The 25,798-nt window shown below is 44.8% G+C and overlaps 1 protein-coding gene across 4 annotated transcripts in view; it reads right to left on the bottom strand.

Annotated features, from left to right (window-relative positions):
* The window catches only part of LOC144605454 (copine-8-like), a 299,949-nt gene that overhangs the window by 8,003 nt on the left and 266,148 nt on the right, over positions 1 to 25,798 (bottom strand). For all 4 annotated transcript variants that reach the window (XM_078420725.1, XM_078420728.1, XM_078420727.1 and 1 more), the window contains 2 exons: positions 5,120 to 5,177; positions 543 to 616 (listed from right to left, as the gene is read on the bottom strand). In XM_078420725.1, the coding sequence (XP_078276851.1) occupies positions 543 to 616; positions 5,120 to 5,177 (132 nt within the window). The remainder of the gene's footprint in view (positions 1 to 542; positions 617 to 5,119; positions 5,178 to 25,798) is intronic.

Below are 25,798 nucleotides of genomic sequence, written 5' to 3'. Positions count from 1 at the left end.
CTCCCCTGACATCAGTCTGAAGAAGGGTCTCGACCCAAAACGTCACCCATTCCTTCTCTCCTGAGATGCTGCCTGACCCGCTGAGTTGCTCCAGCATTTTGTGTCTACCTTCGATTTGAACCAGCATCTGCAGTTATTTTCCTATATATATGTGGTACATATATATGAGTTACATATATGTGGATATATGAATATACACATATATATGTGTGTGTGCGCGTGTTTGTATGTATGTATGTGTGTGTATATATGTGTGTGTGTGTGAATATAAGTGGACGTGGGGAGAGGGAAAGGGAGAAATTTGTGCAAACCCCTCTCACCGCATCTGTCTATCTCACCCCCACCTCATCCAGCTTTCTCCCACCCCTTCCCCACAACCAGCCTGACCCGAAACACCGTCTATCCATGTTCTCTAGAGATGCTGCCTGAGTTATTCCAACACCCTGTGTCTTTTTTCGTAATTCTGTATCTGCTGTTCCTTGTGCCTGCAGGAATTTAGCGAGCTTCATGGATTCACATCCATCCTTCATCCAAACACCTACCTGTACAATATCTCTCTCTGCAGGTTTACCCCGAGAAGATACTCGGATGTCATCTCCGTCCAGTTCCACCATCGCTGAAAGGAATGAAGGAAAGGTTTTGCAGCAAATAAAGATTGTAGAAACAAAATTATCTGCAGTTACAAGATTCACCTTTAGTCCACCATATCATGCGGTTCAGATACTTTAGTTGTGTTGACTGCACATTTAATTTCACCTGTCAGAAAGCAAGCTGTGGAGATTGATTTAACTAAGATTAGATTTGCAGATATCGCTTTGTGCTACGGCGAATAATCATCTCAGAGATCAATTGGTGTGGTCAGAACAGATTATTATCTTATGGCATTCATCAAGGGTGACACAATGGTACAGCGGTAGAGTTGCTGCCTTACAGCGCCAGAGTCCCCGGTTCGATCTTGACTACAGGTGCTGTCTGTACGGAGTTTGTACGTTCTCCCCGTGATTGCATGGGTTTTCTCTGGGTGCTCCTCCCGCACTGCAAAGACGTACAGGTTTGTATGTTTATTTGGCTTCCGTAAAAATTATAAACTGTCCCTAGTGTACATCCTTTGGCCCATCGTTGGTTGACGCAGACTCGATGGGCCAAAGGGCCTGTTTCCGCGCTGTATGTCTAAACTAAACTAAACAAGTGTGAACGTGTGCGTGATGGTCGGCGTGGACTCGATGGGCTGAAGGGCCTGATTCCATGAACTGAACTAGACTAAATAAACCGGCTTTCTGTCAATGAATGAATAAGAAACATTTTTGCAAATCATTACAGAATTTTAATATTTTATTCTTTGAGATTATCATGACTTAGACTTGTGGAGTAAACTTCTGCTCACTATTGAAGATAAATTATAAAGTAAGACTTCCACATTGCCTTTAGAACAGGGAGAGAAATTAAATTTATTGGAATTAATTCACTTTGTTTTTGCTGCATGGAATTTATCTTTAATCCAAAGATAGACACACAATACTGGAGTAACTCAGCGGGACAGGCAGCATCCCTAGAGAAATGGAATCGGTGACGTTTTGAGTCGAGACCCTTATTCAGAGTCTAGACCTAAAACGTCACCCATTCCTTCTATCCAGAGATTCTACCCGTCCCGCTGAGTTACTCCAGCATTTTGTGTCTATCTTTGGTTTAAACCAGCATTTGCAGTTCCTTCCAACACATTATCTTTAATCCATACCCACATAGAATAATAGTGCAGGAACAGACCCTTTGGCCAACAATTTCACTGCTGAACATGATGCCAAGGTAGACTATCTCATCTGTCCATATCCCTCCATACCCTGCATATCCTTGTACCTACCTAAAAACTTAAATGCCACTATCGTTTCTGACTCCACCATCACCCCCGGCAACGCGTTCCAGAAGACACCACTCTCTGCATAAAAACTTGCCCCACACGTCTCCTTTAAACTTTTCCCTGCTCACCTTCAAGCTATGCCCTGTAGCCTTTGAGATTTCCATCCCTGTCTACCTGATCAATGCCTCTCATAATTCTAGATACTTCTATCAAGTTTCTCCTCAACCTCTGGCATTCCAAAGGAAACAATCCAAGTTTATGAAACTTCCCCTTATAGCTAAAACCCTCTAATCCAGGCAGTATTCTGGTGGATAGTCTAGTGTATGAGGAAGGGTCTCGACCTGAAATGCCACCCATTCCTTCTCTCCAGAGATGCTGCCTGTCCCGCTGAGTTACTCCAGCTTTTTGTGTCTAGTATTCTGGTGAACCCCTATAAATTGGAACTAATTAATAGGAACCTTATCAAAGACTCTCATAATTTTATAAACTTCTATCAGGTCTCTCCTCAACCCCTGATGTTCCAGAGAAAGGCATGCTTCTTCTGGTGAGGGAATGATTAACACCGGATCAGAGTTCTATGGGTATCAACAGACTTCTGCTATCTGACCTCCGTGATTCTTGTTGATCTGTGGACCCTTACTATTCTGGTCACAATTTCAGTTTGGCTTTATGTTTGATCGATTGCTGCAACAAAGTACTGAAACCTTATTACCTTTTGCATTATCAGTGGAAGGGAGAAGACCTACATTTATCGTTTGAGATTGAAGTGGAATTGCATAGAGTCATAGAGTCATACGGCGTGGAAACAGGCCCTTCGGCCCAGCTTCCCCACACCGGCCAACATATCCCGTCTACACTAGTCCCTCCTGCCTGCGTTTAAAGTCACTGCATAAATGACATTACTCCCCAGCCCCTCCATCAAACCCATTGCTTTACACTTATCTTTAATTAAAAATCAGTACAACTTTAAAACAAATTTTCATCAAGTGATTGTGGTTGTGTGAGACGTTGGTGAGGCCATACCTGGAGTATTGTGTTCAGTTTAGGTCACCCTACTACAGGAAGGATGTCATTAAACTGGAAGAGAAAATTAACGGGGATGTTGCCAGGACCCGATGACCTGAGCTATGGGGAAAAGCTTGGCAAGCAGGGACTTTATTCCTTGGAGCGCAAGAGGCTGATAGAGGAGTATAAAATCATGAGGGGAATAGATTGGGAGAATTCACAGTCTTTTTCCTTAGGCAAAGAGGGATACAGGCCAAATGCAGGAAAATTGGACGAGCTCAGATGGGGTATCTTGGTTGGCAAGGAGGAGTTGGGCCGAAGGACCTGTTTCCGTGTTGTATGACTCTACGACTGGTAGTTCAATCATTCGATTTGTGCAGTGTTTGAAAATCTTGTGTGAGAACAGGGATTCTTAAATCCATGTGGATCTTTTCACATTCAGAATTACACATTGTATAAACTGCTTCCTTTAGAATAGGCTTTCTTTTGATCTTTTAAGTGCATCTAGAAGAGATGATAGGATTCTAGACTGCACCCTGGTAGAATTGTGAATCACCTGCACAATATCATGGCTGCCAATTCAATTAATGGTGCGCCAATTTAGGATGCAGTTGAGCTTATTTTAGTTTAGTTTAGAGATACAGCATTTGGAAGTCAGCGAGAAAACATCTGTTCTTTGACGCTTCAAAGACCGGCAAATCTGACTTCCCTTATGAAAGTTGAACATGAAGAGTATAACATCTTCAATTATTATCATTAATACACATGGCAAAATGTCATATTAAAATTGACTCAAAGAGTTTGATTGACCAATTGAACAATGCAGCATGGAAATAGTCCCTTCGGCCCACAGAGTCTACCCCAATCATCGATCACCTGTTCACACTAGTTCTATGTTATCTCATCTACACCCGAAACACTACGAATAATTTTCACAGGCCGATTAACCTACAAACCTGCACGTCTTTGCGATGTGGGAGGAAATGGCAGCACCCGGAGGAAACTCACGTGGTCACAGGGAGAACATGCAAACTCCACACAGATAGCTCCCGAGGTCAGGATCGAACTCTGGCCCTGTGAGGCAGCAGCTCTAGCCGCTGTGCTACTGTGCTGCCCTCAGTTGCAATCTCAATGAATGGTGAAGTTTACCTGACTTGCTAGCTTGCCTGTTGCTGCTCCCACCGTGACACATTAGGATGAATCAATTCTGGACATTTGAGTGTTAGAATGAAAGAAACATTCTGGTCCATACAGTTTAGCAATGTATTTGTTGCTTTTAAAAGATCATTTAAATTGTTTGAAGATTTAAAACAGACATCCAATTATCACAGACTGATGGAAGAATTAGACGAGGCTGAAAACTTTAATCACTAACATTTTCTTTGCAAAATATTATTGAGATTGATTAATATTTAGCAATCAATTTCTCTACTGCAATTTACAGAGTGTATACACCGATCAGCCAAAACATTATGACCTGATGAGCCAAAACATTATGACCACCTGCCTAATAAACTGTTGGTCCTCTGTGTGCAGCCCCATGTGCATCAGGCTGCGGTGCACTATTGTGACACATTCCTCCCATGACCACCATTAAAATTTTCTGTGACTTGTGCCACAGTAGACCTGTCAGTTCAGACCAGGCGGGATAGCCTTCGTTGCCCTCGTGCATCGATGAGCCTTGGGCGCCCAACACCCTGTTGCCAGTTTGTGGTTTGTCCCTCCTCGGACCACTATCGGTAGGTACCACTGCTGACCGGGAGCACCCCACAAGCCTTGACGTTTCAGACATGCTCTGACCCAATCGGCTGGCTATAACAACTTGGCCCTTGTCAAAGTCGCTCAGGTCTTTACTCCTGCCCATTGCGCCTGCATCCAACACATCAACTTCAAGAACTGACTGTTCACTTGCTGCCTAATATATCCCACCCCATGACAGATGCCATTGTAACAAGATAATCAATGTTATTCACTTCGCCTGTCAGTGGTCGTAATGTTTTGGCTGATCGGTGTATATCATGTGTACTTTAACTGTTAAGTAAAAGACTAACCTTTAATTACGAAAAGGAAATACATTTTCAGCAGAATTAGCCTTTACAAGTTTAATGTGGATTTTCTTAAACGGTTCCAAAATTTTCATTCATATTCTTTGCAAACAAGATACTTGATATTGTTCTGTGGAGGTTCTTGTTTCAGCTTCCCCCTGTGAGTTCAGCTTTATAGGATACTTCTCAATTAAAAGATTCAAATTGCACTCACCATCAAATTCTGCCTGTCCCACTCCAACGATGATAATGGACATAGGAAGCTTTGCGGCCTATAATGAGAAACGTAACACACCATATTGAGGACAATAGACAATAGACAATAGGTGCAGGAGTAGGCCATTCGGCCCTTCGTGCCAGCACCACCATTCAATGTGATCATGGCTGATGACTTGGCTAATGGAGACAACCTAGGTGTTGAGAATTGATCTGACTCTACCCCAGTGATTCCAAAAAAGACACAAATTGCAGGAGTAACTCAGCGGGCCAGGCAGCATCTCTGGAGAACATGGATGTGTGACGCTTTGGGGTCAGGACCCTTCTTCAGACATGAGAGAGGAGAACGTCTTCAAAATAGGCACAACTTGAGCAGATTTGGCAATGGAGCAGTAACATGTAGAAACAAGGATCTGCAGATGCAGCTTTACATAAAGAAGACACAAAGTGCTGGAGTAACTCAGCGGGTCAGGCAGCATCCCGGGAGAACCTGGATAGGTGCCGATTCGGATCTGGGCCCTCTTCATCATACTGATCCATCTGAAGAAGGGTCCTGACCCAAAATGTTACCTATCCATGTTCTCCGGAGATGCTGCCTGACCTGCTAAGTTACTCCAGCACCTTCCACCCCAATGATGCTCTCCTCATTTATCAGCAGCCTCTGGTATTCTCTCTAAACATGGTGGTTGCAGGCATGGTGCGAGCTGTGATGTATGTCTAGAGTGGGCGTATTCTGCTTACTTTACGTAAGTACCTGGGATGTCTTAACCATTTTGTTAACCATGGTGCCTCATGTTCCGCTCGGTCCATCACAGATACTGACCTCCCCACCATCGAAGGGATCTACAGGAGGCGATGCCTCAAAAAGGCAGCCAGCACCATCAGGGACCCACACAACCCTGGCCACGCTCTCTTCTCACTCCTGCCATTGGAAAAACGTACAGAAAAGATACTGGAAACCATGACTTCGTGGTTCATGAACCGCTTCTTCTCTACAACCATCAGGCTCTTAAACACTACAAACACCAAACCAAACTGTGAACTGCTTTGGTTGCTCAAGGATCTTTGAGCATATTTTGCACCAATAATCCATATCCGAACTATGGATAAAAGAAAACGGGACCACAATAGACAATAGACAATAGGTGCAGAAGTAGGCCATTCAGCCTTTCGAGCCAGCACCACCATTCAATGTGATCATGGCTGATCATTCCTAATCAGTACCCCGTTCCTGCCTTCTCCCCAAACCCCCTGACTCCGCTATCCTTAAGAACTCTATCTAGGTCTCTCTTGAATGCATTCAGAGAATTGGCCTCCACTGCCTTCTGAGGCAGTGAATTCCACAGATTTACAACTCTCTGACTGAAAAAGTTTTTCCTCATCTCCGTTCTAAATGGCCTACCCCTTATTCTTAAACTGTGGCCCCTTGTTCTGGACTTCCCCAACATTGGGAACATGTTTCCTGCCTCTAACGTGTCCAACCCCTTAATAATCTTATATGTTTCGATAAGATCCCCTCTCATCCGTCTAAATTCCAGTGTATACAAGCCTAGCCGCTCCAGTCTTTCAACATATGACAGTCCCGCCATTCTGGGAATTAACCTAGTAAACCTATGCTGCATGCCCTGAATAGCAAGAATATCCTTCCTCAAATTTGGAGACCAAAACTGCACACAGTACTCCAGGTGCGGTCTCACTTGGGCCCTATAAAACTGCAGAAGGACCTCTTTGCTCCTATACTCAACTCCTCTTGTTATGAAGGCGAACATTCCATTGGCTTTCTTCACTGCCTGCTGTACCTGCATGCTTCCTTTCAATGACTGATGCACTAGGACACCCAGATCTCGTTGTACGTCCCCTTTTCCTAACTTGACACCATTCAGATAATAATCTGCCTTCTTATTCTTACCACCAAAGTGGATAAACTCACACTTATCCACATTAAACTGCATCTGCCATGCCTCCGCCCACTCACACAACCTGTCCAAGTCACCCTGCAACCTCATAGCATCTTCCTCACAATGATTTTGGAACAGATGGTTTAACACAAAACCCAGTTATAGTACACCTGCCAGTGAGAATCCAAAGTAAATACCTTATTTCATTGTACTGAATGAGCAAAGAAAAATCTTACAGTCTCTCAAGGTCTTAATGCATACATTCACACAAAACAACAAGATTACAAGCTTCAAGAGTGTGTTATCAATTGTGTATAACCTGACATCTGAAGTTGGAATTCCATTTTGGAGGAAGCTTGCAAGTTCTTCTCTAGACAGTTACGAGTCGGGAATAGATATAATGAACTGGAGGAATGCAATGAGCCAGACAGCATCTCTGGAGAAAAGGAACAGGTGACGTTTCTGGTCGGATCCCTTCTTCAGACTGCCAGTCAGAAGAAGGGTTCCAACCTGCAATGTCACCTGAGTTACTCCATCACTTTGTGTCCATCTTTGATATAACCCAGCATCTGCAGTTCCTTCCCACACAAGTTAAGAGTTGGGTATCAGTTTACGATTGTCACTTGCACCAAGATACAGTGAAAAGCTTTTGTTTAAATGCCATGCAGTCACATCATATAAATGAGCATAATCGAGCCATACACAAGAGGGAGTACAAAGTGAAAAATACCAGTGTAACAGTTATATACACTTATAGTGTTACAGGTACCGAGAAAAAGTCCGAGGTCTGTCATGAGGTTGGTTGGAAGATCGGGAATCAATCACAATCACAATCATACTTTATTAGCCAAGTATGTTTTGCAACATACGAGGACATTTATTTGCCATACAATCATAACAATAAAAAGCAATAGGACCCACAAAATACATTTTAACATGAACATCCACCACAGTGACTCGTCCGCATTCCTCACTGTGATGGAAGGTGAAAAAAAGTTCAATCTCTCCCTTCTTTGTCCTCCAGCGGTCGGGGGCCTCTAAACTTCCATTGACGGGACGATCTTGACTCTCGTAGCTGGCGGCGGGCCTTCCTCGTCGAGGGATCTCAACTCCCCCGCGCCGGGCGATCTACCCCAGGTCGGGACTTGTCGAACGTCATGCGGCTTGGCACTCCCGACCGGTCTCAACCCGAGTCTGCAAGCTGCTTGATGTTAAAGTCCGCAGGCCACGGTTGGAGTGTCGATCCAGGCAAGGAGTCGCACGCTCAGATGTTAAATCCATGCCCCACGGGGGCTCAAAGTCAGTCCCGAGCAAGGCCTCCAGCTCCACGATGTTAGGCCGCAGAGCGACCGGAGATACGATCCGGAAAACAATCACATCTCCGGCAAGGTAAGAGATTAAAAAAAAGGTTTCCCCTGACCCCCTCCCCCACCCCCCCACATAAAACAAACCAGAGAACATTTACACAACCTTTTAAAACTTACCAAAAATAACAAAGTTTGAAAAGGGCACCCCAGCTCATCGGAGGACCGTTCAGCAGTCTGATAACAGCGAGGAAGAAGCTGTTCCTGAATCTATTTGAAAAGGTTCATCTCAAGCTGCTTCTTTCAAACATGAAAATAGCAGCAAGTAAACCAAACTTTAGCAGCAAACAACAGAGGTAATTTTCAATTTATCTCTGAAGCATAAAATGGGTTGGATGCTTGATATACAGACAGGCTCACTTTCTGCTGCATTCTTTTCAATTAAAAGAAAGTCTGGGCTGTTCCTGTGATTTACATTCAAAGGTAATGACAGATTAATGCTCCATTGGTCAGTTGAAATTGACTTTCTACGTTTTGGGAAGAAATGGTTTTCAGAAAATCAATTCCTTGCAAAGTTATTTGTTGGAGTTACTTATGTAGTTAAGTGGATGTACTTCAATGGGTAATTTACTATTCATAAATATCATCTTTTCTGCACCATTTCCAACTTAATGACATTAATGTTCCTCAATTTATGCACATTCTCTGTAAAAAGATTTTGCAAAAATGTTATTGACACTAAGATACATACCTTTTGATTTATGAATCAATTTCTGTTGCTACAGCAAGTTCTCTATGACTACCCTGCACATCAATGCTCTATATTCATACACATTAATATCTCCATTACACACTTTGCATTGACTTTGTGATTTTTTTAATGTTGCTCGACATGAATTTTCCAGGAATATTTGACTTTCATAGAGTGACAAATACCAGCAAATTTATTATTTCCATTTTTTAAAGTAAATTTAATTTTTAATGTCCATGTGGAAAAAATAATGGAATCACGATGGAGTATCTACTGAAGAAATTATTGTCAACGGTACTAATTTCATGTTTACAATCCCCTAAACATATTTCAATTGCTTTACTATATTCTTGCTGAGCGATATGGGAAGGGCAACTAACTTGTGAAATGGGTGAAAAGCCTGAAGGAATGGATATAAATGCTTTGAGAGATGTTTTGGGGGAAATATTAATTTATTTCTAGTGGCATTTACTCGTTAAATCCATGGAATCCTGGATTGGAATTGTTGGAAAAATGATCGAAGTATCTAGTTCTTGGTGACAGTGCCTTGATCCAATCAAGCATGGACATTAAGTTTCGTTTAGTTTAGAGATAGAGAGTGGAAACAGGCCCTTCGGCCCACTGAGTCCATGTCGACCAGCGATCACCTCATGCACTAACACAATACTACACACTAGGGACAATTTACAATTTTTACCAAGGCCGATTAAGCTACAAACCCATACGTCTTTGGAATGGGAGAGGAAATCGGAGCACCTGGAGAAAACCCACGTGGTCACAGGGAGAACGTACAAACTCCGTACAGACAGCACCTGTAGTCAGGATCGAACCCTGGTCTCTGGCATTTTGAAGCAGTAATTCTACCGCTGCGTCACTGTGCCACAGTTGAGAGACAAAAACCTGATGTCATTCACCATTAAGCAACATTAAAAAAAAATGTTTCAGAACAACTTCCATTTGTAAATCAAACAAGAATAGAACTCAGAATCCCAATTAAACCTAACTATGAATCATAATTCTCAAAACCGCTGGCAATAATTCATTATTTAAAATGAGCAATCAGCAGAAACTGATGATTTGGGGTCTCACTCGCACCTTGTGAACTCTGAGAGGTGATTCAGTGGCTGTGGAGCAATGTTAAATCGCTTCCCCAAAGTCCAAAGGAATAAATGGATTTTGAGTTTACTACTTTATTCTGAATCCATAATTCAAATAGGATGAAATCTCCATATTGGCAAGAATTCTGTGAATTTAACCGTCTTAAAATTACAAACATTGATGGTGGGAGATTGCATCGAGAGCCTCTTTTTGCCTCTAGGGTCATTTTGCATCATTTGGAAAAATCATTTGGACACTCTCTCTCCAGAGTGATCATGTAATCGTGAGCTGATACAACTACATAGGCTATTATTGTTATTATTGCACACTATTATTGTTTGTGTGTTTTCCTATGTGTGCGTGTGTGTGTGTGTATATATATATATATATATATCTATATATATATATCTATATATACACACCTATATATATCTGTGTGCAGGAAGGAACTGCAAATGCTGGTTAAACCGAAGATAGACACAAAATGCTGGAGTAACTCAGGGGGACAGGCAGTATCTATGGAGAGAAGGAATGGGTGACGTTTTGGGTCGAGACCTGTCTGAAGAAGGGTCTTGACCCAAAACGTCACCCATTCCTTCTCTCCAGAGCTGCTGCCTGTCCCGCTGAGTTACTCCAGCTTTTTTTGTGTCTCTATGTATGTGTATGTGTATTTGTGAGCATGTGAATATACACACACTAAACTTTTTTTTCTCTCTTGTTTATTACATTGTTTACAGAGTACTATGTTTACATATTCTGTTGTGCTGTTGCAAGTAAGAATTTAATTGTTCTCTTTGGGATATATGACAATAAAACACTCTTGACTCTGGACTCTCTCTTAATATGCATGGGAACCGCTGGAGCGGCAGTCAACATGTGGATTGTATTCCATCAGCCCCTGACTTGCACCTTGATGATGGTGGAAAATCCTCCAGGATGATACAGTGGCACAGCGGGTAGAGCTGCCGCCTTACAGCGCCAGACACCCAGGATCGATCCTGACTACGGGAGCTGTCTGTACAGAGTTTACTCGTTCTAACCTTAGAGGGAGTACAGAGAAGGTTCACCAGATTGATCCCTGGGATGGCAGGACTTTCATACGAAGAAAGACTGGATAGACTAGGCTTGTACTCGCTGGAATTTAGAAGATTGAGGGGGGATCTTATAGAAACATATAAAATTCTTAAGGGGTTGGAGAGACTAGATGCGGGAAGATTGTTCCCGATGTTGGGGAAGTCCAGAACCAGGGGTCACAGCTTAAGGATAAGGGGGAAATCTTTTAGGACCGAGATGAGAAAACATTTCTTCACACAGAGAGTGGTGAGTCTGTGGAATTCTCTGCCACAGAAGGTAGTTGAGGCCAGTTCATTGGCTATATTTAAGAGGGAGTTAGATGTGGCCCTTGTGGCTAAAGGGATCAGGGGGTATGGAGAGAAGGCAGGTACAGGTTACTGAGCTGGATGATCAGCCATGATCATATTGAATGGCGGTGCAGGCTCGAAGGGCCGGATGGCCTACTCCTGCACCTATTTTCTATGTTTCTATGTTCTCCCTGTGACCCTGTGGGTTTTCTCTGGGTGCTCAGGTTTCCTCCCACACTCCGAAGACGCGCAGGCTTGTAGGTAAATTGGCTTCAGTAAATTTATAAATTGTCCCTAGTTCTGTAGATGGTGCTAGTGTAGGTCGGAGGTCTTGGTGGGCCGAAGGGCCTGTTTCCGTGCTGTATCTCTAAAGCCCAAAGTCTAGAAGTCTAATCAGGAACTGAGACATTTGTTTGCACTGATTCCAGCCCCTCCCCTGCTATTTGTGAAGCTGAATTGTGTTTTTGCGGAAAACTGGAGTCGAATTATAGTTAAACCGGGGAAAATCAGCAACAAAAGACCATCACCCTCTCATGTTTCTGATGTCAAGTTGCCTGATCAGTCTGAAACAATCTCTGCAGACTTCCAATTTATCCAGAAGTGGTTTCTGCTTAACTGCATCCTGTATATTGACATTTAGACTCACCATATAAATTGAGTAGCAATTAAATTGTGTACTCACTGTAGTGACAATTACCATTGAATATAAAGAGACATGGTGAATATAATATATACACGGAATATAAAGAGGGTGGCACGGTGGCGCAGCAGTAGAGTTGCTGCCTCACAGCGCCAGAGATCCGGGTTCGATCCTGACTACGGGTGCTGTCTGTAAAGAGTTTGTACGTTCTCCCAGTGACCTGCGTGGGTTTTCTCCGAGATCTTCGGTTTTCTCCCACACTCCAAAGACGTACAGGTATGTAGGTAAATTGACTTGGTAAATATAAAAATTGTCCATAGCGTGTGTAGGATAGTGCTAATGTGCAGGGATCGCTGGTCGGCGCGGATCCGGTGGGCTGAAGGGCCTGTTTGCGTGCTGTATCTCTAAACTAAACTAAACAAGACACCAGAAACTCCAATGCTGCAATTTTGAGCAAAGCAGGAGGTGTTGGAGGAACTCAATGAGTCAGGCAGCATCTGTGGAAGGAAATACATAGAAACATAGAAAATAGGTGCAGGAGGAGGCCATTTGGTCCTTCGAGCCAGCACCGCCATTCATTGAGATCATGGCTGATCGTCCCCAATCAATAACCCGTGCCTGCCTTTTCCCCATATCCCTTGATTCCACTAGGCCCTAGAGCTCTATCTAACTCTCTCTTAAATCCATCCAGTGATTTGGCTTCCACTGCCCTCTGTGGCAGAGAATTTCACAAATCCACAACTCTCTGCGTGAAAAAGTTTTTTCTCACCTCAGTTTTAAATGGCCTCCCCTTTATTCTAAGACTGTGGCCCCTGATTCTGGACTCCCCCAACATTGGGAACATTTTTTCCTGCATCTAGCTTGTCCAGTCCTTTTATAATTTTATATGTTTCTATAAGATCCCCTCTCATCCTTCTAAACGAAATAGACAGACTGCATCTCGGATTGGGAGTCTTCTTCAGACTGAAGAAATGTCATATGTCCATTTAGTCTAGTTTAATTAGTTTAGTCTATTTTGTTATTGTCACGTGTACCAAGGTACAGTAAAAAGTTTTCGTTTGCATGCTATCCAGTCAAGTCAAGTCAATTTTATTTGTATAGCACATTTAAAAACAACCCAAGTTGACCAAAGTGCTGTACATCAGTTCAGGTACTAAGAACGGACATACAATGGCACACAAACATAACAGCACATACATAAACAATTCACAGCGCCCCCTCAGAGGGCCTCAAACGCTAGGGAGTAGAAATAGGTTTTGAGCCTGGACTTAAAGGAGTCGATGGAGGGGGCAGTTCTGATGGGGAGAGGGATGCTGTTCCACAGTCTAGGAGTTGCAACCGCAAAAGCGCGGTCACCCCTGAGCTTAAGCCTAGACCGCGGGATAGTGAGTAGCCCCAAGTCGGCCGACCTGGAGATAGAGTGGTGGGTTAGAAGATTTTTGATATGGGGGGGGCAAGCCCGTTTAGGGCTTTGTATGTGAATAGGAGGAGCTTGAAGTTGATTCTGTACCGTACTGGGAGCCAGTGGAGAGAGGCCAGAATCGGGGTGATGTGGTCCCTTTTACGGGTACCCGTCAGGAGTCTCGCTGCGGCCTTTTGGACCAATTGGCTGATCCCAGTGTATAGGGATGATTGGCTGATCCCAGTGTATAGGGAGTTGCAGTAGTCTAGGCGGGAGTAAATGAATGCGTGGATGATTTTTTCAATGTCGTTAAATTGGAGGAATGGTTTGATTTTAGCTATAGTACGAAGCTGGAATAAGCTGGCTTTTACCACAGCGTTGACTTGCTTGTCAAACTTTAATGCAGAGTCAAATATCACGCCAAGGTTTTTGACATGCGGTTTGATGAGGGAGGATAGGCTGCCTGTTATCGTTTTGATGGAGTCGGGAGGGGGGGGGGGGGGAATAGGATGACCTCAGACTTGCTCTCGTTTAGTTGAAGGAAGTTCTGTGCCATCCAACATTTTATGTCCTCAAGGCAGTGCATGAGGCTGATTAAATTTGACCGGTTGTTGGGTTTCAGGGCAAGATAAAGCTGTGTGTCATCCGCATAGCAGTGGAAAGAAATGCCGCTGAAAAGAAAAGACTACCTGACTACAATCGAGCTGTCCACAGTGCACAGATAAAGGATAAAGGGCACAACATTTAGTGCAAAGATATAACATTGAAGTCTGATAAAGTCTGATTAAAGATAGTTTAGTTTCCAATGAGGTAGATGGGAGGTCAGGATGGCACGCTAGCTGATAAGAAGACTATTCAGTTCCCTGATAACAGCTGGAAGGAAACTGTTCCTGTTTCCTCCACTGATGCCGCCTGACCCATTGTGTTCCTCCGCCATTGGTAGCACAGTGGCACAGCGGTAGAGTTGCTGCCTTACAGCGACAGAGACCGGGGTTAGATCCTGATGGGGCTGCCTGTGCAGAGTTTGTACGCTCCCCCTATGACCGCAGGGGTTTTCTCCGGGAGCTCCGGTTTCCTCCCACGCTCTAAAGACGTACAGGTTTGTAGGTTGATTGGCTTCTGTAAATTGTAAATTGGCCCCCGTGTGTAGGATAGTGCTAGTGTATGGTGTGATTGCTGGCCGGCACGGGCTCGGTGGGCCGAAGGGCCTGTTTCCGCACTGCGTCCCCAAAGTCTAAAGTCACTTGGTGTTTTACCGCCAATCCAGGTTTCTCAATGATAGGAAATCTGGGTAAATACATGTTTAATGTGACGTTGTAATGCAAAGTCTATTTAGTGTGGGTAACAATGCCAGTGAGATCCAGACTAGCCAAGTGGAAGGAATGACTGATGTGATGAGGATGGGCCTTTGCTCTCAGCTGGCCACATTATCCTTGATTTAACAAGCAGCAGCGCGCGGGGGCTCAGATGCTTAAATAGAATTCTGCCCGCTTGCTTCTTCCCTATCTTTTTGTAAAAACCTGATGAAGAAGAAAACGAGCTGTCACATCGATGCCTCGTGTCAGCTGCTCACTCAGTGCTAAGCAACAGGCTATATTTGTCGACATCTCCTGGACTACGGCACACCACAATGATGTTCACTGTCTTGCAAATCGATGCGGTGGAAATGGATTGCAGCGGGAGGCTGAGTGCACTATTCAGCTGCAGTAATACTCTCTGAGCTCAACTCTCCGCGGGAGTACGGCTTTCTCTCCGGTTGCAAATTTTATTTGAGGAAATCTTTTTATTACTCGCTGCCCGTGAATTCAATAAAGCAGTCAGTCCCATTCGCACCTGGCGGTGTCGCCTCAGACACTAAGTCTGCACGATATTCCGGCCACGCTGGCTTGCGGGACAATGCGTTGGGCTTCATTGTTATTCGAAAACCCAGCCACACTTCTCCAAAAGGTTTAGCTCAGCAGCAGGAATCGTTGCAGCAAGTGCAGCACAGTGGTGCAGCACAGTGGTGCAGCACAGTGGTGCAGCACAGTGGTGCAGCACAGTGGTGCAGCACAGTGGTGCAGCACAGTGGTGCAGCACAGTGGTGCAGCACAGTGGTGCAGCACAGTGGTGCAGCACAGTGGTGCAGCACAGTGGTGCAGCACAGTGGCGCAGCACAGTGGCGCAGCGGGTAGAGCTGCTGCCTTACGGTGCCAGAGACCCGGGCTCGATCCAGACAGCGGGCGCTGTCTGTGCAGAGTTTGCAGGTTCTCCCTGTGACCGCGCGGGTTTTCTCCGGGTGCTCCGGTTTCCTCCCACACTCCAAAGACGTGCAGGTTTGTAGATTAATTAGCTTCTGTAAATTTTCCCTAGTTGTAGGATAGAACTAATGTATGGGTGATGGCTGGCCGACGCAGACTCGGTGGGCCAAAGGATCGGTTTCCATGCTGTATCTCTAAACTAATCTAAATTAAACATGGTCCTTCATTGCAAACACAAAGAAATCAAGAGATCATAGTTTTCAAACAATATGGAAGGCCAGATATTAATTTCTAGCTGTCAACATCCCATCCTTTAAACACGGTGTCTTTAAGAGGACAATATTTCTCTTTGAGACAGGCAGTGGACAGATGTACTATTAAATACTATAAGTACTATTAAAAAAACTTGGTCACTCAAGGAACCGCAGATGCTGGAATCTTGAGCAAAGCACAAAGTGGTGGAGGAATTCAACGGAGGCGGAGGGTCGGCTGCTGGAGGCGACGGACGGTGCTTTTGCGGTGGTCGTGGGTGGTGGTGTTGGTGGGGGAGGCGGCTGGGGGAGGTCCTACAGCAGCTGGGAGAGCGAGCGGGCCGAGGGCCGCTGAGACGCCGGGCCTTCACGTGAGGAAATAAGAAACTGCAGATCTCCTTGGGCCACAATCGGACTCTTCAGAGACTTGGAAGTTGTGAGATGGCGCTGGAACGTGTCGACTCTCTGCGTGCTGCTCCAGAAGAGGACCGGTTGTAATCACGTACGATATGATTTGACTAGAGAGCATGCAGAACAAGCTTTTCATTGTATCTCTGTGCACCTGGCAATAAACAAACATACTGAACCATCGGGTCACAGAGCATCCGTGGAGGAAATGGCCAGACAAAGTTTCGAATCAATTTGAAGAAGGATCTCGACCCAAATAGTTGTCTGTCAATTCCCTCCATAGATGCTGCCTGACCTGCTGAGTTGCTCCAGCACTTTGTGTTTTGACCGACATCTTTGCCTTCCTAAACTGTGGTTGTTGTGACTTCTGCCAATGACACAGCTTTCTCAAAGCCCGTTGATTTCCTCTCCTTTCTACATGTGGTTCTCCTTCACCACTTTCAAGATGCTGAATTAATGCATTGTCTTTAGTTCTCTGAGGTTTTCCCAGATCAGGATGCTAATCTTTGCATAAACATTTACCAAATATACCATTCAATTTGATTAATGCCACAATGGGATCAGTATACGTGCAAGAACTCAACACTGCGTTAAATATTTTTAAGGTAACTAAGGCGTGTATTAATCTAGGGAAACATATCCCTCGCTGTATATAATATTGTAACCTAACGTCTTGTATTGATGTCAAGAGCTAACTGGTAATTAAATTGTGTAAACAGTTATGATGTGGAAAATAATTTGAAAATTGATCGCAAATGTCTTTGAGAATTATTCAAACACTCACTTGGGATCAGTTGTCAGCTTATTGAAAATTCCAGAAATCATACAGCAGAACTGGGAGATAAAAAATATTATTTGATCGAAAGCATCAGCAAGTATTTAAAAAAAAATTGGGTCACAGAAAGGAAGCTCGATTTAACGACTTCAACAAGCCACACTGAAGATGATGATCAAAGATGCTTTTCAAAATGTTGCTTAAGGGGGAATTACTTTTCAAAATTATTTATTCAGACACAGAAGGAATCTTAATGCTTCCTCGGTGAGTGGGTATTAGGAGTGGCCTCAAGGCAAGCATGTATTTTTCATAGCTTTACCAACAGGCTTCAGCAAGGAGACGTGAAAGCTTTTCCACGTTGGACTGAGCAGCAATGGGGAGGGATGTTTTAGCTGCCAGACTTCACTGGCAGGCAGCCTGTCAGCTTCAGGCAAGTTCTGGATGAAGATGGCACCTGGATCATGGCGACACAAGGAGGAGAGGGAGGGAGAGGGGGAGAGGGGGAGAGGGGGAGAGGGGGGGAGGGGGAGAGGGAGAGAGAGAGAGAGAGAGAGAGAGAGAGAGAGAGAGAGAGAGAGAGAGAGAGAGAGAGAGAGAGAGAGAGAGAGAGAGAGAGAGAGAGAGGAGAGAGAGAGAGAGAGAGAGAGAGAGAGAGAGAGAGAGAGAGAGAGAGAGAGAGAGAGAGAGAGAGAGAGAGAGAGAGAGAGAGAGAGGAGAGAGAGAGAGAGAGAGGTAGGGATATACGGACAGAGGGAGAAGGGGAGAGGGAGAGGTGGGGAAAACCAAATGAGAGAACCCCCGATGAATTCCCAGTAACCAGTTGGAGGAATGATTGCAAGAAGTGGTCTCAATCCCGAGGATAATCCTCAACACTGGCACCGTGCAAGGATGCTTCTCAGCCCTCTACTATACTCCTTGTACACTCACAACTATGCAGCCAAATACCAATCCAACTCAATTTACAAGTTCACAGACGACACCACTGTAGTGGGCCATATGACGAGATGGAATGCGGAAATTAGATTGGGAACCTTGTAACCTGGTGCAAAGACAACAACCTCTCCTTCAATGTCAGCAAGACAAAGGAGATTGTGATTGACTTCAGAAAGCAAAACAATACATTCACCCCAGTCCACATTGATGGCACCAAAGTAGAGATGGTCGAAAACTTCAAGTTCCCAGCAATAAATATCTGGTGATTCTTGTATACTGTCTCAGTGTACTATTTCTATACACGTGTACTGTGTCTAAGATGTGGTTAGGTATAGTTATACTTGTACTGAACTGTATGCAAAAATGAATTTAACTGTACCCCGGTACATGTGACAATAAAATACCATTGAGCCATTGACTTGGATCACGTGCTGGCAGAGGAGATTAGTTTAACTCGGCATCATGTTCGGTGTGGACATTGTGGGCTGGAAGGCCTGTTCCTGTGCTGTACTGCTGTATGTTTTAAGTTCTCTATTCCCTTTGTGTCTTTATTCTTCCACAGTGTCTCATTAGAGTTTGCTTGTTTTCTTTTATAGAGTGCGTACTTCTCCTGGACTCTGCTGAAAGCCACTTTAACCGTTTCCCATTGTTCCACTACATTGTTGTTTGCCAACACTCGCGTCAAACAGTTGTCAGTGCCAAAGCGTGGCGACCCTTGAGTTACCGTCTGGGTGCGGCCTACCACATGATTTCACCCCGGGCTGTGTGCATAACAAAGCATTCAACTCGGGCCTAGGTACATGTGACAATAAAGTATCGCTGAATCAATGAATTTTACTTTCCCCATGTTCTGCTCTCAAAATCCACAACTTTTCTCATCATCCTCCTTTACTCTTTTCTCAATCCCACGAGGAATTTTATTGCTATCACCATTGCCCCGAAAGTCTCCCTATTTTTATTTCTCATATCAGTTCTGGATGATTACTGGATTCGTGGGAAATCTTTCCATGTCTGGTGTGCTTCGTGTTGGATTAAGGACATCTTCTCTCCAATCTCCGCCCAATTTTCCGAGGATGTGGTTTGAAATGTCTCATGATTATCTTTCTATGTTTTATACACCTTCGCTTATTTCTAGCTCACCTCCCTTGCACTGTGGCGCGGTCTCTGGGCTGCCTCTATTAGTATGATTGATGCTTTAAATCATTCTTGTCTTTGTCCTGGTAGTTTCCTTCCAGTCTTACTGATGGCGGTGTCATTTTGTCTGACTGCCATTACGTTATCTCGGAGGTGCAGCCACACTGCCTTGCCCCTTTCCGCTATCTCCTCTGAATATATACAGATCTTTAATTATTATGACTGATTTTTCTGCAGCCATCTTCAGCAACCCTTGCTGCATCTGCTTCCCCCTGTTCTGTTACTGCCTCCAGCTATACTTTTATTACGCCATGCACTACTGCACAGGGTTTCATTTATTTTGAATTGCCTCGGTTTAATTTAGCCATCTCTACACTCATTCTCTTTATATTCCCTGGCTATTTGTTCTCTTCATTTCCCCCTTGTTTATTGGTAAGCTTGTCTCATTTCTCATCAGTCCTTCCCCTGGCGTGGTTAGTGTGATCACTCCCTGAGCGTCTACAGTTGTACGGTAGAGAGCACACTGACTGGTTGCATCACGGTCTGGTCCGGCAACTCGGACGCCCAGGAACGAAGAGAGTTACAAGATGTGGTGGGCACTGCCCGGTCCATCGCGGGTACTGACCTCCCCACCCATCGAAGGGATCTTCAGGGAGTGGCTGCCTCAAAAAAGGCAGCCAGCATCATCAGAGACCCGCACCACCCTGGCAACACTCTCATTTCACTCCTGCCATCGGGAAGAAGGTACAGGAGCCTGAAAACTGCTACGTCCTGGTTCAGGAACAGCTTCTTCCCCACAACCATCATGCTCTTGAACACAACACAACACTAACCTCAACCCTAAACAATGGAGTGTCGTTGCTTGCTTCTGGATCTTCTGCCGGAGTGGAGCGGGGAGAAGGAATGGTCAGGGTGGGATGCTTTCCAATCCTATAATTAACTTACACTGCCATATTTCTCTTCTCTTATTCCTCCACCCTTGAGTTCCAGACCTCCCCTCCCCATCCCAGTCTCACCCTATCACCTCGCCAGTAAAGACTCCATGATACTTGGGCTTAACCAACAGCCAGTTACAGGGGATCTCTTCATTCCCTCGAGAGTTCCCAATCTCTGATTTCCTTCCCTCCGCCCCTTCTTGAATCCTAGTCTTCCTCTACAATTCCTCAGAGTTCAGGCAGGAACATTGATCACCGTAGTTTGCATGTTCGGGTAAACCAAAGGATCATTAGGGTACGATACAGATGAGGGGATGGTCGTCAGTCAGGGTGTTGAGTAGAGAGGTCGGGGCGTTATGTTATAGTCGTACAAGACGTTGGTGAGACCGCATTTGAAGTTTTGCAATCAGTGTTGATCACCGTGCTACAGGAAGAACGTTGTTAAGCTGAAAAGAGTGCAGGGAATGTGCAGGAAGGAACTGCAGATGCTGGTTTAAACCGAAGATGGACACAAAAAGCTGGAGTAACTCAGCCGGTCAGACAGCATCTCTGGGGAAAAGGAATAGGTGACGTTTTGGGTTGAGCCCCTTCTTCAGAGAAGATTTACGAGGATGCTGCCAGGACTTGAGTGCCTGAGCAATAGGGAGAGGTGAGGACTTTATTCCTTGGAACGCAGGAGGCTGAGGGGTGATCTGACAGAGGTGTATAAAATCATGAGGGGTATTGACAGGGTGAATGCAGAGAGTCATTTGATCTCGAGTAGGGGAATCAAGAAGCAGAGGATATAGACTTATGATGAGAGGAGCAAGATTTACTGGGAACCTGGGGGGCAACCTTTTCACACAAAGGGTGGTGGGTGAATGGAACAAGCTGCCAGAGGTGGTAGTTGAAGCTGGTACAACATCAGGTTTAAAAGACACTTGACAGGTACATGGATAGGAATGGTTCAGAGAGATATGGGTCAAATGTGGGCAAATGAGACTAGCTCAGATGGGGCATGTGAGCTGGCATGGGCTGGGTGGACCGAAGGGCCTGTTTCTGTACTGGACGACTCTTTGACTGCAGGGGGAGTTGGTGAGATGTTGAATCCATGATTCACAATATCGTTAACTCCTACTCAAGCTCAAATGAGTGAGATGGAGAGATTAAAGAATCTCCAGACAATATGTATTACAGCATGCTCAAAGGGATAACTATAACATATAATTACACAAAGCTGTAAATAAATTGTGGCTGTGCATGTTTTCTATTTTCATCCCCTTCCTTAAATTTTATTTAGCAATATTTTCACGATTGTTGCCTTGCATCATAGTCTCACTAACAGCAGCACGTATAGCACAGTGGTAGAGTTGCTGCCTCACAGTGCCAGAGACCTGGGTTCAATCCTGACTACGGATGCTGTCTACACAGAGTTTGTACGTTCTCCCTGTGACCGTGTGGGCTTTCTCCGGGTGCTCTGTTTTCCTCCTACACTCCAATGACATACAGGTTTGTAGGTTAATTGGCTTTGGTAAAATTGCAAATTGTCCCTAACGTGTAGGACAGTGCTAGTGTACGGGATGATCGCTGGTCAGTACGGACTCGGTGGGCCGAAGGGCCTGTTTCCACACTGTATCGCCAAAGTCTAAAGCTCAAAATGGGAACATTTATTTAGCGCAATATCATTTTAATAGTTGCATCTATCGTGGTTTCTATAGGTCCCCAACAGATATTTAATTGAGGTGCATTGGACATCAACATGGCCCCTTTTCATCTTTATTTGAAAGCTAAATATAGACACATTGAATTTTGTTCTAAAAAAGCATTAGTTCTAATGATTAATGGATGTAACATCAAATATCCAGTTGAAGAACTTAGGTGTGATTGTTTGATTGTCAAACAGAATTCAATTGCATTTCATTATTTTATATACCAGATGAAAGGCATATGCACTTTGATAGAAAATTCATGGAACAGTTTCCTTTTAAGTTTCTCCGATAACGTATGTCTGTTGAAAGCAGAGTTCGGTGTGTGGGTTTGACTGAATATTTGTTGAGATGACTTATTGCATAACTTATCTGCAGCTACTCCACAGCAGATTAAAATAATGTAAACATGACCAGCTATTTTATGTTTTTCAAATTGCTACGTCTCCTTGAATATTAGAGTCATAGTAGACTCACAGAGCTGTACAGCACAGAAACAGGCCCATTGGCCCACCTTATCCATACTGACCAAGTTGGCATTCTGGGCTATATCCCTCTAAACCCTTCCTATCCACATATCTGTCCAAATGACTTTTCAAAGTCGTAATTGTATCCGCTTCTATAGTATCCTCTGGCAGGTCATGTCCGATACGGACTACTCTCTGAGTGAAAGGTTTGCCCCTGAGATCCCTCTTAAATCCCACCCCTCTCACTTAGGCCAATGCCTGCTAGTGAGCAATGTTTATACACAAAATGCTGGAGTAACTCAGCGGGACAGGCAGCATCTCTGGAGAGAAGGAATGGGTGACGTTTTGGGTCGAGACCCTTCTTCAGACCCGAAATGTCACCCATTCCTTCTTTCCAGATTTGCTGCCGGTCCCATTGAGTTACTCCAGCTTTTTGTGTCTATCTTCAGTTTAAACCAGCATCTGCAAGTCCTTCCTACACAGCAATGTTTATAAGTGGGTCTGAAATTTATTGTTTATTCTTTTTCATGAAATCAACTGCTCAATTCTAAATCCTTTGCTGGCATGCTTAATTAGTGTGAAGCAACACAAGAAATCCCTCAATAATGTTGAGGGATTAATAATACGGTCATAATAAGGTCCTAAAGTAATAATAAGGTCACCATAAAATGTCCTTTTGCCTAAGAAAGACACCAAGTGCTGGAGTAATCTAACGGGCCAGGCAACATCTCTGGAGAACATGGATCGGTGACGTTTCAGTGCACCCAAAATGTCACCTATGCAATTCCTCCAGTGATGCTGCCTGACCCGCTGAGTTACTTCAGCATTGTGTGTACCCTTTTGCATAATATGGGTATATCCCAGTGGCTTAACCATCCCATTTAGAACTATTGTCCTTTGCTCCACTGCTGTCTATTAAGTCTTGGACAAGCCAGAACTTAACTTTTCCACAGATCAACAACAAAATCACATAATCCTCAATTTAGGCTAATTCTCAGTTGTTCCCCAAGAGCACAAAACAATGTCTTGTTCATTCCACCACTGACCTTAAACTCCACATTGTAGTCATAGTCATAGGGTCATGCAGTACAGAAACAGGACTTTTGGCCCAACTTGCCCACGTCGGCCAACAAGCCCCATCTTATCATGTCCCACCTACATGCATTTGGCCCTTATCTCTCTAAACCTTTCCCATTCATGTATCTGTCCAAATGTCTTGTAAATATGATAATATAACACTCTTGACCTCTTCAAACGTTGTTGGTCATTTCTGTATTTTTCTGTATTTTTACCAATGACATATTCACCGCAAACATTACATGGATAGGTTAGGGCAGGTTTAGAAGAATATGGGCCAAAGGCATACTGGTAGGACTAGTATAGATGGGGCATATTGTTCGTTGTGGGCAGGTTGGGCCGATGGCCCTGTTTCCATGCCAGTTGACTCTACGACTCGCTCTATTGCACTGGCCTTTGTCAGCAGCAGACTGTGTGGTTTCCAAGTTCGTTCAGTCTCCTTCCTGAGACCAATGCGTTGCAAATAAGAGATTGCAAATTCCAGAGGTGGATGGCAGAGTTCGGAGGGGATATAGGGGAGTCCGAGCTGCCAGGAAGTATTGGGGAGAAATGCTAATGATTGGCAGGAGTAAGGAAGAGAGAGGGGACGGTAAACTTGCAGATTGTGGTCAGGGCTTTGCTGAAGAAGCAACCTTGTTGGATCTGACTAAAGCACTCCTGTTTCCCCTGGTCCATGACTTGTGGAAACTTCCACATCTTATGGAACCAAATTAGTAGGCAAACTGCAAAATTGTAGAAATAAATGATGTCTTTAGGCTTGAGATTTTAAAGGTACAACATGGAGACAGGCCCATTGGCCCACCAAGTCCGCTCAACCAGCAGTCCCCATTGGCCCAGCAAGTCTGCTCAACCAGCAGTCCCCATTGGCCCACCAAGTCTGCTCAACCAGCTGTCCCCATTGGCCCACCAGTCTGCTCAACCAGCGATCCCCATTGGCCCACCAAGTCCGCTCAACCAGCAGCCCCATTGGCCCACCAAGTCTGCTCAACCAGCGATCCCCATTGGCCCACCAAGTCCGCTCAACCAGCAATCCCCATTGGCCCACCAAGTCCGCTCAACCAGCGATCCCCATTGGCCCACCAAGTCCGCTCAACCAGCGATCCCCATTGGCCCACCAAGTCCGCTCAACCAGCGATCCCCATTGGCCCACCAAGTCCGCTCAACCATCGATCCCCATTGGCCCACCAAGTCCGCTCAACCAGCGATCCCCATACACCAACACTACCCTTCACACTAGGGACAATTTACAATTTACAGAAGCCAATGAACCTACACACTCGCACGCCTTTGGTGTGTGGGAGAAAACCAGAGCACCCGGAGAAAACCCACGTGGTCGCAGGGGGAATGTACAGACTCCGTACAGGTCAGGTCAGGTCAAACTCCCGTGGTCAGGATGGAACCCGGGTCCCTGACGCTGTGAGGCAGCCACTCTACCGTTGAGCCACTGTGCCGCTCTAACCTGACCTCTTGAATTTTTAAAAAAGAATTCAGAATCAAACAGAAAGAATAATAATGGGAACAGACCCCCTGGTCGAGGGAAGAGCTGATGTAGTGATCTTGTGATGTTGTGATCTGCTCATCATGGAGTCAGAGAGCACCCAAACAGGCCCTTCGGCCCAACTCGTCCATGCTAACCAAGATGTCCCATTTATAAGGGTCCCATATGTCTGCAATCGGGCCCTATCCCTCCACGACTTTACCTGCCAATGGGCAGGGATCACTGCTGCACTTTAGGCCAGGGATTTCGTGCAAAAGGTCTGACCTTGATCTTCAACTTGCTTTTTCACAATCGGCCAAGAGCTGTAGAAGGCAGCGGTGAAGTTCATCACCTGTACCCACTTTCATTGAGAGGTGTCTGTAAGAAGATAAAATATAGAACTGTACAGCACTGCAACAGGCCCTTCGGCCCACAATGTTCATGCCCAACATGATGCCAGGACCAATTCTTATCTGCCTGCACATAATCCATATCTCCATCTCTTCATTCCGTGCATATCCATGTGCTTATCCAAAAGCTCCTTAAACACCACCATCGTATTTCCCTCCACCACCACCCTTGGTAGCGTGTTCCAGGCACCCCCTCCTTTTCTGCGTGAAAAAAAACTTGCTCCACACTCTCCTTTAAACTTTGACCCTTTCGTCTTAAAGTTGTGCCCTCTAGTATTTGATGTTCCCATCCTGGGAACAGACACACCTCATTGTTTGCAGATTAGCAGAGGCATACATTTGTTTTATCCCCTGGGCTCGAGATCTACAGCTGACAAGTTGGTTGCATTGCTTACATTTTAGGAGCATTTCTGAAGTTGAACATTACTTTG

This window comes from Rhinoraja longicauda, chromosome 24, assembly GCF_053455715.1.
Source record: "Rhinoraja longicauda isolate Sanriku21f chromosome 24, sRhiLon1.1, whole genome shotgun sequence".
Classification (NCBI taxonomy): Eukaryota; Metazoa; Chordata; class Chondrichthyes; order Rajiformes; family Arhynchobatidae; genus Rhinoraja; species Rhinoraja longicauda.
The sequence above is the reverse complement of the archived record's forward strand: the minus strand, read 5'-3'. Positions and strand labels throughout refer to the sequence as shown.